The sequence below is a fragment of the Capricornis sumatraensis genome, chromosome 10 (genome assembly GCF_032405125.1).
Source record: "Capricornis sumatraensis isolate serow.1 chromosome 10, serow.2, whole genome shotgun sequence".
Lineage (NCBI taxonomy): Eukaryota > Metazoa > Chordata > Mammalia > Artiodactyla > Bovidae > Capricornis > Capricornis sumatraensis.
In genome coordinates this window covers 58,362,231-58,377,237 of record NC_091078.1, presented here as the reverse complement: position 1 = coordinate 58,377,237, position 15,007 = coordinate 58,362,231, and the positions used below count along the sequence as shown (strand labels likewise).

At 45.8% G+C, this 15,007-nt stretch overlaps 1 protein-coding gene across 2 annotated transcripts; it reads right to left on the bottom strand.

Moving 5' to 3' along the window:
* Positions 1–4,183: 4,183 nt before the first annotated feature.
* MOBP (myelin associated oligodendrocyte basic protein) lies at positions 4,184–12,673 on the bottom strand. Of its 2 annotated transcripts, none has more exons than XM_068983004.1 (2): positions 12,468–12,673; positions 4,184–4,223 (listed from the first exon to the last, which is right to left on the bottom strand). In XM_068983004.1, the coding sequence occupies exons 1-2, from the start codon at positions 12,671–12,673 to the stop codon at positions 4,184–4,186; spliced, it is 246 nt and encodes an 81-aa protein (XP_068839105.1). The 2 variants fall into 2 exon arrangements, with proteins under 2 accessions (XP_068839105.1, XP_068839104.1); XM_068983003.1 differs by lacking the exon at positions 4,184–4,223 and adding an exon at positions 11,921–12,176.
* Between the last annotated feature and the right edge of the window lie 2,334 nt (positions 12,674–15,007).

The window sequence follows — 15,007 nt, the reverse complement described above, 5'->3', positions numbered from 1 at the left end:
CTCAGATCCTGTAAGCCCCATGGCAAGGCCAAAAAAAAATTTTCTTTTTCTGCTTTAGCTATGAAAGTAGAGATTGTTTGACTCTTTTACCCTAGTGGGACCCTTTATCTATATAAAATTAGAAATCAACATAGACCCTAAAAGCTGCTTTAGTTGACATGGAGGTGGCCTGGACCCCTATTGGTTCTACTTCCCGCTTATCTCATACAGTGGCATCTCCAAGTACCCCAGGGTTTCACCAAGCTCAGTTTGGCAACTTCCATTTTGCTACATAATAGCAGTAAGGTCAAGGTCATGATTCAATGGCCATGGAGGCCATAACCAACTTCTCCTATTTACAAACATAAAACTCTATGTGGCACCAGATAGATATATAATTGATACTCAACAAAAAAATTTATCACTATCCTTACCCAGCATTCTTGCAAGTGTGTACCTGTGTTACAAATAAGAAGAATGAGTAGGCAAAGTCTCACCGAATTGGACATAAAACACCCCACTTTTGGGCCAACAGCATCATCTTTGTCTGTTAAAAATACTTCATTTTATTTCAATAGAGATAGTAAGTACCCGTTATGATGTTATTAATGGGGCTGACATATGTGGTATGGAGTCAGGCAAGAAGCTCTCCTGGGAGAATAAGTTTTCACATTTCTCTGGTGTCTGAACAGCAACCCAGATGGACACTCAGCAATTTACTGCCCCATAGCACAGCCCCATCTCACTGTGATCCGTCAGCATTTTTGCAGCTTCCGATAGTGAAAGCTTCCCTGTGATTCTATATTCTTTGGGAAGATTAAACTCTGCCTTTCCTCTCCAACTCTTCCATCTTCCTCCTGAGACCACCTGAGTCTCAGATTTAGATCTTAGATTCACATTTAAATGTGACATTATAGACAACAATTTAGTGTCAAGATATTGCTTTGAACTATAACTTAATTAAGGAAATTCATCTGGAGAAAGGTTTAAGAAGATTTCAAAGACCTTAGATAAAGTGATTTCTTTATAATCCTCTCCACTCTCCTTATATCTCTGACCCCTAACAGCACCACCATCACCCCCATTTGTGAACAGGGCACTTTCCCTCCTGCTCCAGTAGAAAATCAAAGCCATGGGCAGGAATTGCCTCAGGCTCCCGTCACTGACCCTGCAAACCCGCCAGAACCTATGCTCTCCTTTCCTTTTTTCTGATGAGAAGGAACCCCTTCTCCGCACCTGATGCCCCCGCCTGTGCCCTGGCTTCCTCTCGCCAGCCTCCTCACTTCCTGTCATTCAGTCGCTAGGTTGTGTCTGGCTCTTTGCAACCCCGTGGACTACAGCATGCTAGGCTTCGCTGTCCTTCACTGTCTCCCAGAGTTTGCTCAGTTCCTGACTCCCCCAGTTATCTCCTCCTCCTCCTCACACCCACTCCGCTGCCTCCTTCCCAGCAGCATTCAGCATGCCAGGTGTCAGCTGGCTTCATGGAACACCCCTGCTATGGCCCCCTCCTCTGCCTCCCTTCCCGGTGGGGCTGAGTTGAGGGAGTTGCGTCTTCCTTCCCCAATTTCTGTCCTCACCTCCCATGGACTCTCACAGAGGATGCCCTACAGAGTCACACCCTAGAAGGTTCTTTGCTGCTGAACACAATAGACACCTTTGACTTCTCTCTCTGAACTTTTGGAAAATTATGCCTATTTTAAGAATAACAAACAAACACCCATTCAGTCAACAAGCATTTATTGAGTTCTTACTAGTGTTGGGAACTTAGAATGTGGCAGTAAACAAGTATTGGCAGTTGTGGAGTTTACATTAGTAGGAGATGGGGTCCCAAGCAATAAACAAGTAAATATATGAACAAGATGGTTCAAGAAGGTGATCACTGCTAGAGCGATGCGATAGAGCGTAACTATGGAAACCACACTGACTTCCCAGGGAAGCCTCTCTGACATGGTATTTGAGTTGAAGGCATTAGTGCAAAGATCTTGGGCCAGAACATCACAGGCAGAATGAACAGTAAGAACAGAGCCCTGAGGTTGGCACAGGCACTAACAGATAGGACAACATATCACTTACACGTACAAAAGCAGACACCAGAAAGAGGCAAGACAGTGTGATCCAGCTGGGTAGCGAAAGAGCTTCTGAGTCACAAGCAAAGTGGACCAAGTCTGGAAGAACAACGGGCTCTGTACCCTTTGGGGTTGGGGCCTGGCTCCGCCTCCCCTCCTCCAGCCTCATGAGTAGAAGGGAGGAGTGGAGGACTGGGAGGAGGATCTGTTCCCTGTATCCTCCACCCTTCAACCCCGGCTTTAGAAACCAGTAGGCACACTGGCAAAAAGAAGTTGGAATAGCCTTCTGGAATGGACCCCACTCGAGCCTGAAGAGAGATGGATGCCCTCAACTCTCTCCTCCCACCCCTCCTCTCTGAGCTGGGTAAGGAAACTAGCCCAAGGAGGGGTGCTCCTACAAGGCCACTGCTGGGTTTCACAGTGGAATCCTACATCAAGGTCGGCCCTGAAGGGACCGTGGTCTTCTCTCATGATCAGCTTCAGCGGTCAGGGTCCTCCAGGGTCGTGGGATCGACACAGAACTCAGAGGGGCTCTCCAGTATTTGTGCCTGGGAGCGAAGACAAGCCCAGAGATATTCTCCCAAAGCCAAGTTTCTAAACACACACACACACAGACACACACACCAATCCGCAGGAGCACCAGGTGATCTGAGGGTCCTCTGTTGTACCGGGGGCACTGCCCCCCACACGTGCATATGTATGGGGTGTATAGTAGAACCAGAGTGGAGTGAGGGAGTAAGTTCCTATGGCCCTGACCAAGAGCCCATCCTCAAGATCAAAAAGTCCTTTTCAAGAGCCTAGGGCTACAGAGAGAGGGAGCAAATCAAAACGAAGAGATGAGAAGTCAACCCCAACCCTGCTCCATGATAACTGGCTCCAGACCCCCACACCCCACGGACTGGGTTCACACACAGGGAGGGAAGTCTTGGACAGCTCAGCTGCCCCAGCTCACCCCTCCCCTGGCTTAATTCTCCTCTCCCAAAGGCCAAATTCCTCTCCTAGCTTTCCTGATCCCTCTACAGTATATAAAGGGGTCCAGGCACGGAGAGCGGGGGTGGGGGTAGGGGGGGCAGGTCTCAGCCCTCCCCCAGGAATTTGGGACTCCATGGCCTGAGAACAGCAACTCTCTGAGCACCCTTTCTGGCCCTGCGAAGGTGGCCTGGGGTCTGCCTGTGTCCTGAGGTCGGGGGGGTGGGGGGGGGAGGGGAACAGCTTCGCTGCCTCCCAAGGGGCCGACTTAGCAGCCTTGTCTCTGAGCCTTCGGGAGAGGGGAGGCGGGCAAGGTACTGAGCCCAGATTACTTGCACAGGGTTGCACATTTTACAGAGCAGATAGTGCTGGAGTTGAGACTGTCCAGAGGGGTTGGACTTAGACGGTTGCCTGAGAGTATTTGCTGTCACCCAGGGTGGGTCGGGAGAAGACACCCCCAGATCGCTGTGTGAAGCTGGAGACAGGGGCCTGAGGGTGGGAGGGAGCGCCTTCCTCAGACTTTTCTCCAGCTTCTGACCCAGCACATTGGCCTCCTCTGGCAACTAGATAGCTCCTACCCTCCCTGGTAATCTCCGTGCATCTCCGGACCATTTGGCAGCCTAATGTCTTACTACAAAAGAACTCGTAGTTCTTTGAAGCCAACTGGGCCTCTGACTGCGAGCTAGTACAGGGACTGACTAAGGAGGTCAGACGGAGACCAAAGGGCGCAGGGGGACAGAGGAGCCCAGGCAGAGGACTGATGCCAAAGGAGGAGGCCAGGATTACAAGTCAGCCTAGGCAACAAGATGCCAGGCACGGAGGGGTCTTGAGGTTGGAGGACAACATATGGGCTGGCAGTGGGGCCGTCCTGCTCCAGAGATCCTGGAGGCCTGTGTACATCCTCCAGGGGACAGGACTGTGGCTGAGACCAAAGGGTGCTGCAGGGACCCACCGCCTGGAGCCTAATGCACAGAGGTGTCCCTTCTCACCTCCAGGCAGGCTGCCCGGCGGCGCCTGCCCCACGGGGACTGTGGGCATCGGCTGTGGCCACATCAGCAGGTGGCGGCCCCTGCGTCATATTCAAAGCCAGGTGACCTGTCCCAGGGCATGTGCGTCGAAAAGCAGTGAGTCCAGGAGCTGAGGCCAACCGTTCACCTGAAAGTCCTCCATCACTTCTTCCGAGGGGTCGGCTTGGTCCTCCTTTTCAATCTGGTTAACAAAAAGAAACAGAAGAGCCCTCAGCATCGCTGAGGGATGTGTCCTTTCTCGGGGCTCGGTTACTAGAATTGTAGATTTATAGACTGCCTTTGAGGTGATCACATCTGGTAAACTCAGCCTTAAAAATCTCTCTTTAATTTCTCACTTCTGAAAGTATCTGGCCAATATTTTTTTATTTTATAATATTTTATATTTCGGGCCTAAGCCTGGGAAAGATATTCTTTAAAAACTCTTCTGTCTTTATATCCAGTGATTATTGTTTCGCTGTTAATCATTGCAAATATTTTTAAATACAGAAAAGTGAAAGTGAAAGTGAAGTTGCTCAGTTGTGTCCAACTCTTTGCGACCCCGTGGACTGTAGCCCACCAGGCTCCTCCGTCCATGGGATTCTCCAGGCAAGAACACTGGAGTGGGTTGCCATTTCCTTCTCCAACTGAAATACAGAAAAACACAAAATCAAAATACCACCACTCCTAGAAAAAGCTAGTTTCACTGCCTATAGACATGCACACATGAACATACACACAAATACACAGGGGTGTGTATGCACATTATAAAGTTGTGACCATATCGATGTGTTCCTATTTTGATGCAGAATAGACTTTTCAAGAAGGAGATAACACCCAGTTATTTCCTTATAAATATGTGATCATTATAAATATGTGATCCCAAAATACTATTGCTTGAAAGTTTATTCTCCAACTGAGGGATTAAATTATTTAGACTGCAGAAATCTATGTGGCTACCTTCAAAATAAGGTCATGTCAAATAGTTTCAAAATATCATCAAAGTTCTTAATTTTAAAAATAAATTAAAAAAATACCAAGACAAGTGCATCAGGAATATGCATTTTTCCACCAGAGATTAACCTTATGAGGATCACAGCTTTTCCTATAATTTGGGGACTTTGAAAAATTCAAAATAAAATTCAAAATAAAAATAAAGTGTTAACAACAGCATTCTCCCAAACCCCAAATTATATGGCAAGTGCTAGTGCCCATCAGAAAGGATCCAGAACACCAGGAAAAACAATGAAGAAATACTTTGTTGAAACTTGCCTAGTGAACTGTAGCCTGATAGGCTGGAACACGTCTCTTGACATTTAGGAAGAGAATCTGTTTTCTGGATCTTTTCCATGCCTTCCGGACATGGGCCAGCCTGTTTACATTAGAACATCCTATAGATCCTGCTCAATATAAAACCCTGGATGCTGACACTTGTGTGGATGCTCACATAGCCTGGGTACCACCTCTGCAGTTACCACGGCACAGAGACCACTTAGCATCTTAGATACTCTGAGCACCTGGTTATGTCACAGGCTCCCCTGTATCCAACCTGTGCAGCAGCAGCCCCTGAGTTCCTTCTCAACCAAGGGAAGCAACCAAGTGGGGGAGGATTTGCCAGTAGTCAGGATTGAGTGACACAGTGTATCTGTTAAATAAAAGTTCTAATAAGAGCCACTTACGAGTAGTAGAAGATGATGAACTCAGCATTTTACCATGATCACAGATAAGGTAGATAATAGCCACATGACACAGATGGGAAAAACACAGCTTTAAGAGAATAAGTGACTTGGATAGACAGCTGTGCTTAGCCTCAAATCTGATGCTGGGGTTTGACCTTTCCATCGGGCTGGACTGACTGCTAGGTGTATTGACAGGTCTGTTCAGTCAAGCCCTGAGTCGGGCCCTGGGGTTGTGAGTATAAGACAGAGTCCCCGGAACTTCCCTGGGGGTCCAGTGGCTAAGACTCTGTGTTCCTAATGCAGGGGGCCTGGGTTCAATCCGTGGTCAGGGAACTAGATCCCACCTGCCACAGCTAAAAATCCCATGTGTCACGATTAAGACCTGGTACAGCCAAATAAATAAATATTTAAAACAAAAAGGAAAAAAAAAGGTCCCTGCTCCCGTGACTCCTGCACCCTCCAGCAAGGGAGATGGACCCTGGGGTGTCAGATGTACCAGCTGAGCTCACACTGGAGTTGGCCTCTGCTCAGTGAGAAGGCTTGGTCTAAGGGCCATTCCCAGGCTCCTCCCCACTGACAGCAATAATGACTCTGCAGACACAGGGGTCCTCTGGCTACGTGACATACTCTGCATATCATCCCCTTTGGCCGCATCTGGCCATTGGCCAAACCAAAATAGGAAAATAACTGGTCACTATTAAGCAAAAACCAAAGCTGTATAACATGTCCTAATCATCATCTTGTAGCCTAGCTCTGAAGGGTGAAAACTGTAAAGACCTTCCACGTGGCAGAGCAGAGGAAACAAACGGCTCGAGGCCCTGTGGGGCTGGGGAAAGAAGAGGCGTGAGTTCTGGCCTACACATAGTCAACCCTCACAGGACTGTTCTTCGGGGTCTTAGTTCTCCTTAAGAGCTGGCCCTAAATGTAGGTTAGAATTAAGTCCATCAGGTAAATGCAACCCCGAGAGCTTCATCTCTCATAAGCATCAAGGTGATGTCAGTACCTGGTGATCCTGGGCAATTGCCCAAATTAAGAATTCTACTGGTAATAGGAACCTATTTGATTCTGTAAATGCAAAGCATATTCATGCCCATTCTCTAGTTTGATGCTAGAGGATGTCAATCAATGAGCTATGAAGAAAGACAAGCCACATCCTGAAATAAGAATTTGAGGTTAAAAACAGGTATGAACCTACAACTCAACCCAAGTCCAATATCTGGTTGGGCCCAGGCCTTTGGGATCTAATCCCTTTTAATTATTCAGAAAGACCATTTGGCAAGGACTTAATCTTATTCAAATATTTTTCTAAAACTAAAATGTTCTAGGTGAAATAGCAGGATAAACCACATACAGAAACGAGGCATAGAGAGCAAAAAGGAAAAAATAAAACTGTCTCTTTTTACAGATAACATGACTATCAATGTAGAAAATTCCAGAGTCTACCCTCCCCCCAAATAAACTAGAATAAGTGAGTTTAGCAAGATCACAGGATATAGGATCAGTATAAAAAAGCTTATATGTTTATACATCGGCAATGAACAATTGAAACTGAAAAAGAACCATTTCAATAGTACAGAAAAGCATGAAATGCCTAAGTGTAAAGCAAACAACATGTGTAAGACCTGCATGCTGCAAACCACAGAGCAAGAAAGAGCTGAATGAATGGGGAGGTATGCCATGTACTGCTCTCCCCAAGTAGACTTACAAACTTAACACTATCCCATTCGGTTCTACCAGGATGTATTGTAGAAAATCACACACTGATACTAAAATTCCTATGGAAAAGTGGAAGAATGAGAACAGCCAAAAACAATTTCAAAAATGAAAAAGAGCGTTGGAGAGTTTATACTAAACTGATTTTAACACTTGCTATAAGGCTATAGTTAATGAAGCTTGTTTAAGAAAAGACACATAAATTAATGAAACAGAATAGGAAGTCCAGAAATAAACTCACACATGACCAACTGATTTTTGACAGAATTGCAAAAGTTATTCAGTGGAGAATCTTTTCAGCAAATGAGGCTGGAACAATTGAATATCTGTATGTAGAAAAACTTGAACCTCAATCCATATCTCACACCATTTACAAAAAATTAACCCCAAATGGATAGTAACGTAAAAGTTAAATGTTTAAATTTTGAAAAGAAAATACAGGAGAAAATCTTTGTGACCTTTGGCTAGGCAAAGAACTCTTACACACAATACAAAAAGCACACATACAATACAAAAAAAAACATGATCTATAAAAATAAAAAATTAATAAGTTGGATTTAGCCAAGGTTTAAAACTTTGGCCCTTCACAGAGACACTGTTAAGAAAATGAGGAAATATTTGCAAAACATATATTTAACAAAGGGCTTGTATCCAGATATATATTTTTATATATCTGATATATATAAAATAATTATATTATTTTACAATAATATAATATGTTGTTATACAATAGTACAATATTAAGACACAATAATAAAATAATTTGCTTTTTAAGTGAGCAGAAGATCGAGTACACACTTCACCGATAAATGTCTTTGGTGGATGATATACAAGTTCATTTAAAAACCATCATTAATCAATAGGAAAAGCAAAATTAAAACTATAGTCAGGTACCATAACTCTTATATTAGAATGGATAAAATTGTAAAGGGCTTCCCTGGTGGCTCAGTAGTAAAGAATCCGCCCACCAATGCAGAAGACGCAGCTTTGATCCCTGGATCAGGAAGATCCCCTGGAGCAGGGAATGGCAACCCACTCCAGTATTCTTGCCTAGGAAATCCCATGGACAGAGCAGCCTGGTGGGCTACAGTCCATGGGGTTGCAAAGAGTGGGACACGACTTAGTGACTAAACAACAAGAAAATGAACCCTTATGTTCACTGCAGCATTATTTATGAATAGCCAAGATATGGAGACAAGCGTGCATCAGAGGATAAGTAAATGAGCTGTAGAGCATACACACACACACACACACACACACACACACACACACACATACATACATACATACATACATACATACATACATACATACAGTTGGCCAAAAAGCAAAAAGTTTTTCCGTAACACCTTGCATAATTATGTATATGCAATGGCCTATTATTCACCCAGAAAAAGGTACAGAATCTTTCCATTTGCAGCAACATGGAAGGACCTGGAGGGCATTATGCTAAGAAACAGAAGTCATAGAAAGATGAGCATCATAGGATCTCTTCTACATGTGAAATCTAAAAAAGCAAACAACCAAATGATAAACAAGCTCAGAGAGAGCATAGAGGCAGAGAGTAGGGAGGAGAAGTGGGTAAACTGTTTTGACTTTTTTTTTAGTTTAAATAAACTGGAACACTTAAATAAATAAATAATGAACACTTGAAACATTTTAAAAATCAAACTACCAGGATTAAAAAAAGGAGTCTGATGGAGAGAGAAGGAAAAGCCAGAGGCACCTGGTGAAGTTTAAGAACAGCTGCTGTTGGCACCCTAACAGCATAGAAAAGCAGGCTGTTGATGAGCTGGATGTGTCCACTGGTGATTTCAGAACTGGCTCTTTGTTTCCGTCACTGGAGAATAAACTCCATACGGACAGATGGTCCAGACGCAGCTCCATCCAGCAGAGCTCAGCAAGCCCTCAGCACAGCCTCACAGCCTGTGTCTCTGGTATTCCTAACCTACCCTAACCTTCCCAACCTCTGATTCTCTCCTCCTCAGAGTATGGCTTGCCTTTATCTTAGCCCATTAATGGGTCTCTCTGCTTTCCAAAGCCAGACTTCTCCTGCTCCCATCAGTGGCCCAGCCCTCCATACACACCATGAAGGAGCCTTACTCTACCCACCACCTATATATCCCCTTTGTTTCTAGGCTCAGTCTCACTTCTCACTTCTGCATCCCTTCACATCAACTCTAAATGTACTTTAAGTTATGGTTAAAAAAAAAAATCCAGAAAGTAAAATTGGCAAGCCTGTGTGTGTGGTGAGAGGTTGGAAGTCAGACTGGCGCTTGGGTTTCCAGTGGGAGTGACTAGAGGGGCTGTGGTGTTATTTGCTGAGATTGTTGATAAGAGGAAGAGTGAGAATTACTAAAGACCCAGAAGGCCTTTGTCAAAATTGTATAACCTCTAAAGGTCAGATCTCAAGAATGGCACCATTTCTAAAAGTAAGTCAGTTTCAGGAAAGCTTTTTGTGACCTTTTCTTCACGTGGAATTTAGTAGCTCTGCTTCAGAGTGAATTTTTTCCCATTAACCTCCCTCCTACCACTTTGATTTAGGACAGTCAGTGTCAGTAGAGTATTGTATGTATATTGCATAGGACGGTGAAGTAGTAGCCCTATTGCATTGCCTTAGGACCTTTGGGAACCTGAGAAGGGAGAATGAGTACCACAGGAAGGGTTCAGATGAGTCTGGGATGTCACTGGACATTATGACTGAAGCCTGTCAGGGCCCCTGGTCCCAGGGAAGGGCCAACAACTGAGGAGGTAATAGCCTATAGAGGTGTCTTCTCTGATACCCACCGAGAACAGCTAACTGGGGGAGTCAAAATATGCTACCACTAAAATATTTAAGTAAGTAAAACCAGCGAGGTTAAATCCAGACACATCTGTGTCTCAGAGGAGATTGGCTTTCATTGTCTTCCTCCTCCTGATGTCCTGGTTCAATTCCCAGCCACCCAAAAGCCATCACTGGGGATGGTAGGCTTGAAGCCACCACCGTGGATGCCTTGCCATGTACAATTAGTTTCCTCTGCTCTCCACATTTCCCAACCTCTTCTATATATCAAAACTTACCTGTCATAGGACCTTAGTACTCAGGCCCCTTCGGAAGGCATAAATTAACGACCAGATTACCAGATATACAACTTCCTATTACACTTTTAGTGACTTACCAGTCACTTACCAACCTGTTATTTCTCTTCACAAATTAATCTCACCTCATCTATGCTGGGGATGGGGTGGTTACTTGTTGAAAATGCAGCTCCCCTGACCTCAGCAGTGACTCAAAGAATTAGATTCTTTGCGAGCATTTTAACATTCCCCACTTGATTCTTCTATGTACTAAATCTGAAAACATCATGAGACATCCACACACTATTATACTCTATGTAGTCTCTGAGCATCAAAGCATATATGAGAATCTCAAATACAATTAATACCCATGGTTAACTTATAAAACAGTTTCATTTTCAAATACTCAAAGAATTGGCTTGCCATGTGTGTGGGCAGAGTATATGGGAAATCTCTAACCTTCTGTTCAATTTTACTATGAACCTAAAACTGATCAGAAAAAGCCATTAAAAAAAAAAAAAGGCTGACCTGCCTAAGATGGAGCTGATGAGCACGTGCTCTCCAGTTCACCTATTCTGTCGACAAGCATCACCCCCTTTGGTTGTTCAGCCACCAAGCTGTGTCCAACTCTTCGGGACCCCATGGACTGCCACATGCCAGGCTTCCCTGTCCCTCACCATCTCCCAGAGTTTGCCCAAGTTCATGTCCATTGAATCGGTGATACCATCCAACCATCTCATCCTGTCGCCCTCTTCTCCATCTCCCTCTTATCCTCTACTTATTCTAACCTAACCTCTTTGAAGCCCCAAACAGGGAGCCATTCTCCAGGTTCCCATCGCCCAATGCACATGCTGATTATGTGAGTACTAGAGCATTTAACCCTACGCTGTGGATAACTATTCTCTCATTTGGTCCTGCTGAGTCACAAACAACCTGGTTGCCCGGCTGCATCCCCATCCCCAACACAGTATGTGGAACTCTATACATATGCAATCAAGCTTGTTGAATGAATGACCGGTCTTGCCATTGAGATTAACATCAGATGGCGTGTGTTGGGAGGAGGGTTGAATGATCTGGCTGACCCTCTCCTTTAGCACACACACAGACACCCCTGAGAGTCCCCATTCCTTCTCTCTCTGAGGCACAGGAATCGAGGGCCTTGTTTATTCAGTCTCGCACTGCGGTTCACACTCTGACTTTATACATGAATCATTTCCAGCCCTGTTAGACAAAGGAAGCAACCCATGCTGCCACCTGAAGTATTGCACCAACAGCATCTCTGAGCAAAACGGGAGCCACACTAGGAGTTTCAAATGAGGGGATTTAATGCAGGGAACCGAGGACAGTTTGTAAGGCTGAATGAAGGAGGACCACTGAGATAACCCATTGGTAGTAAACACAGGAAGCAGCTACTAACCTGAGGGCTGGGGGGAGCAAAAGGGAAGAGATGGTGTTACCAGAACCTAGAAGCTTTGACGGGGGACCCCCCACGGCTGGTGCCTGGCCCTCTCTGGGGGCTGCTGCGCGGCTGCTGCTTGGCCTTCTGAGCGGGCCGCTGCTTGGCCGGTGGAGGTCGGACTTCTGGGCGGGGGCGTGGCTGACGTTCGGGCCTCGGAGGGGACCGTGGCTTGGCTGGCGCTCTGACCACCGCGGGGGGTGCAGCTGGCTGGCGCTTGGGCCTCTGAGGGGACGGTGCGCGGCGGCTGGTTCTGAGAGGGCCAAAAGAAGCTGCAGCCTGGGGCAGTGGCTCTCCTCTGCTGCCTACGTGATGCTGACCGGAGCTGGAACAGGGAGGCAGCCCTGCGCCCCCTCCCGCCTTCCAGTCTCCCTCCAGTACCTTCCAGTGGCAGAGCCTAACGGGGAGCCGCCTGCCAGCGGGCTGGGGAAAGCGCAGTTTGCAGAGAGCCCCGGCCCCAGAGCAGAGCAGGAAGGGGGAACTCGGAGCCGGAGACAGAGGCCAACGCCCAGTCCAGGCGCCGGGCGGCAGCACGACCACTCACCTGGTCTTCTGGCAGGCACAGCAGATCCAGTCCTCCTCTTTCTTCTGGTAGAAGCAGCCACTTTTACAGATGCTGTACTTGCGGTCCACGATCTCGCGTTTGGAGTTGAGGAAGGTGAACGGCGGGCAACAATGTATGCTGAAGTGCTCGGAGAACTTCTGGTTCTTGGAGAGTCTGGGGCCCTCCTTAACCGCTTTCTGACTCATCTCACTGGAAAAAACAGTGATGGGGGCAGGGGGAGTGGGGAGACATAAAACAGCTCATCAGCAAGGGGGTTTCTACTCCAGGAGCCCACCCCCGGCCACTCGCCGGTCCCAGCTCACATCCAGGGCTGTCTTCCATCCTGAATCTAGGTCCGTTTCCTGCCCAGCTCTATAGAAAGGAGCTATTGAATAAATTGCCCTTTTTAAAATAAAATTAATTTTAAAACTTTGAGTATAGTTGCTTTCCAGTGTTGTGTTAGTTTCTATTGTACAGCAAAGTGAATCAGCTATACATATACATGTATCCCCTTTTTTGGATTCCTTTCCCAGTTAGGTCACTGCAGACCATTGAGCAGAGTTCCTTGTGCTATACAAGTTATCATTAGTTTCCTGTTTTATAGGAATCAACAGTGTATATATGTCATAGTGTATATATAAATGTCAATCCCAACCTTCCAATACATCCCATCCGAAATTAAAAATATATATATTTATATGGTTTTTAAAGGTTGCATTCCATTTACAGTCATTACAAAATTTTGGCGGTATCCCCTATGTTGCACAATACATCCTTGTAGTCTACCTTACACCCAATAGTTTATACCTAGGCAGGAGAAGGACATGGCACCCCACTCCCGTGTTCTTGCTTGGAGAATCCCGTGGACAGAGGAGCCTGGTGGGTTGCTGTCCATGGGGTCACACAGAGTCGGACAAGACTAAGGCAACTTAGCAGCAGCAGCAGGCAGTATAAGGGAAGAGTTTGTTAATTTCTATTTGTGTATTTTAAAATCATGTTTTCTGAAAATGGACTCTCTTTTCTCTTATGTGTTAGCCACTCATTTAGGACAGGAAAAAAATATTATAAAGCCAAATACATCTATGGCAAAATAATGTTGTAGATATAGGAGTGACTATTTCTCTAAAGAATCAAGGAAGATTTGTTATTAAAAACATAATTGCTATTCATCCCATAATATGCTACACCAGAGAAACATCAGGCTATAGACACACATCAACATGTTTGAATCTCACAGACACGATGTTGGACAAAAGAAGTCAGATCCAAAGAAGTATAAGCCATGATTCAATTTATATGAGGTTCAAAAACAGGTAAAACCAGTCAAGTGCATGGTGCTAGAAATCAGAACATAGTTGTATTTGGAGAAGGTGGGGTCTGAGAAGAGGCAGGAGGGAGCCCGCTGGAGCAGAAAATGTTCTGCATCTTGATCTGGGAGTTGGCTGCTGCTGCTGCTGCTGCTGCTGCTGCTGCTGCTGCTGCTGCTGCTGCTGCTGCTGCTGCTGCGTCACTTCAGTCGTGTCCGACTCTGTGCGACCCCATAGATGGCAGCCTACCAGGCTCCCCCATCCCTGGGATTCTCCAGGTAAGAACACTGGAGGGGCTTGCCATTTCCTTCTCCAATGCATGAAACTGAGAAGTGAAAGTGAAGTTGCTCAGTTGTGTCTGACTCTTAGCGACGCCATGGACTGCAGCCCACCGGGCTCCGCCATCCATGGGATTTTTCAGGCAAGAACACTGGAGTGGGGTGCCACTGCCTTCTCTGGGGAGATGACTACACAGGTGTATATGTATATAAAAGTTCAGTGAGCTCTGCACCTCATTTTTATGCATTTTACTGCTTACCTAAGTTAAAAGGGGGCTTCCCTGGTGACTCAGACAGTAAAGACTGCCTGCAACACAGGCAACCCAGATCTGATCCCTGGGTCAGGAAGACCCCCTGGAGAAGCAAATGGCAACCCCCTCCAATATTCTTCTGGGAAATCCCATGGACAGAGGAGCTTGGCAGGCTACTATCCATGGGGTCACAAGAGTTGGACACGACTCAGCAACTAAACCACCACCTAAGTTAAAAAGGAAGAGTAAGAGGAGGAAGACAAGAAACTAGGGAATTTTGATTCTTGGAAAACTTCTGAAAGGGTGGGTAAAGTCTTAATTACTACAACATCCTTCGAGAAATGTGCCACATGCAGAAATAGTCCTACCTATCACTCCAAAACACTGAAGCACACAGGGGACTTAAATGACTGGTAACCAACGAGAGCCTACAGATAAGCACAGGAAATGTGCATATATACTGGACACCGGGCATGTTCTTGCTGTCAGCAAACTCAAGGTCAAGTTGCACACACAGGCATGCAATATGTCATTGCAAGACAGGATGATATCCACCAACAGAAAAAAGTACAAAGATCAAGGAAACCATGAAAAAGTGTTGAATTCTTTGAAGACAGAGCAGATAATCCGGGTTGGGTTTTATTGCTGTTGTTTATTTGCCTGCGCCAGGTCTTAGCTGCGACATGCGAGATCTTCATTAGGGT

Bases quoted from the DNA above. Each gene is read 5' to 3' on its own strand.
- MOBP (XM_068983003.1), bottom strand. From the start codon at position 12,673: ATGAGTCAGAAAGCGGTTAAGGAGGGCCCCAGACTCTCCAAGAACCAG. The intron at 12,177-12,467 runs GTGAGTGGTCGT...TGGCCCTCTCAG, and splicing joins TGTGCCTGCCAGAAGACCAG to AACCAGCCGCCGCGCACCGT.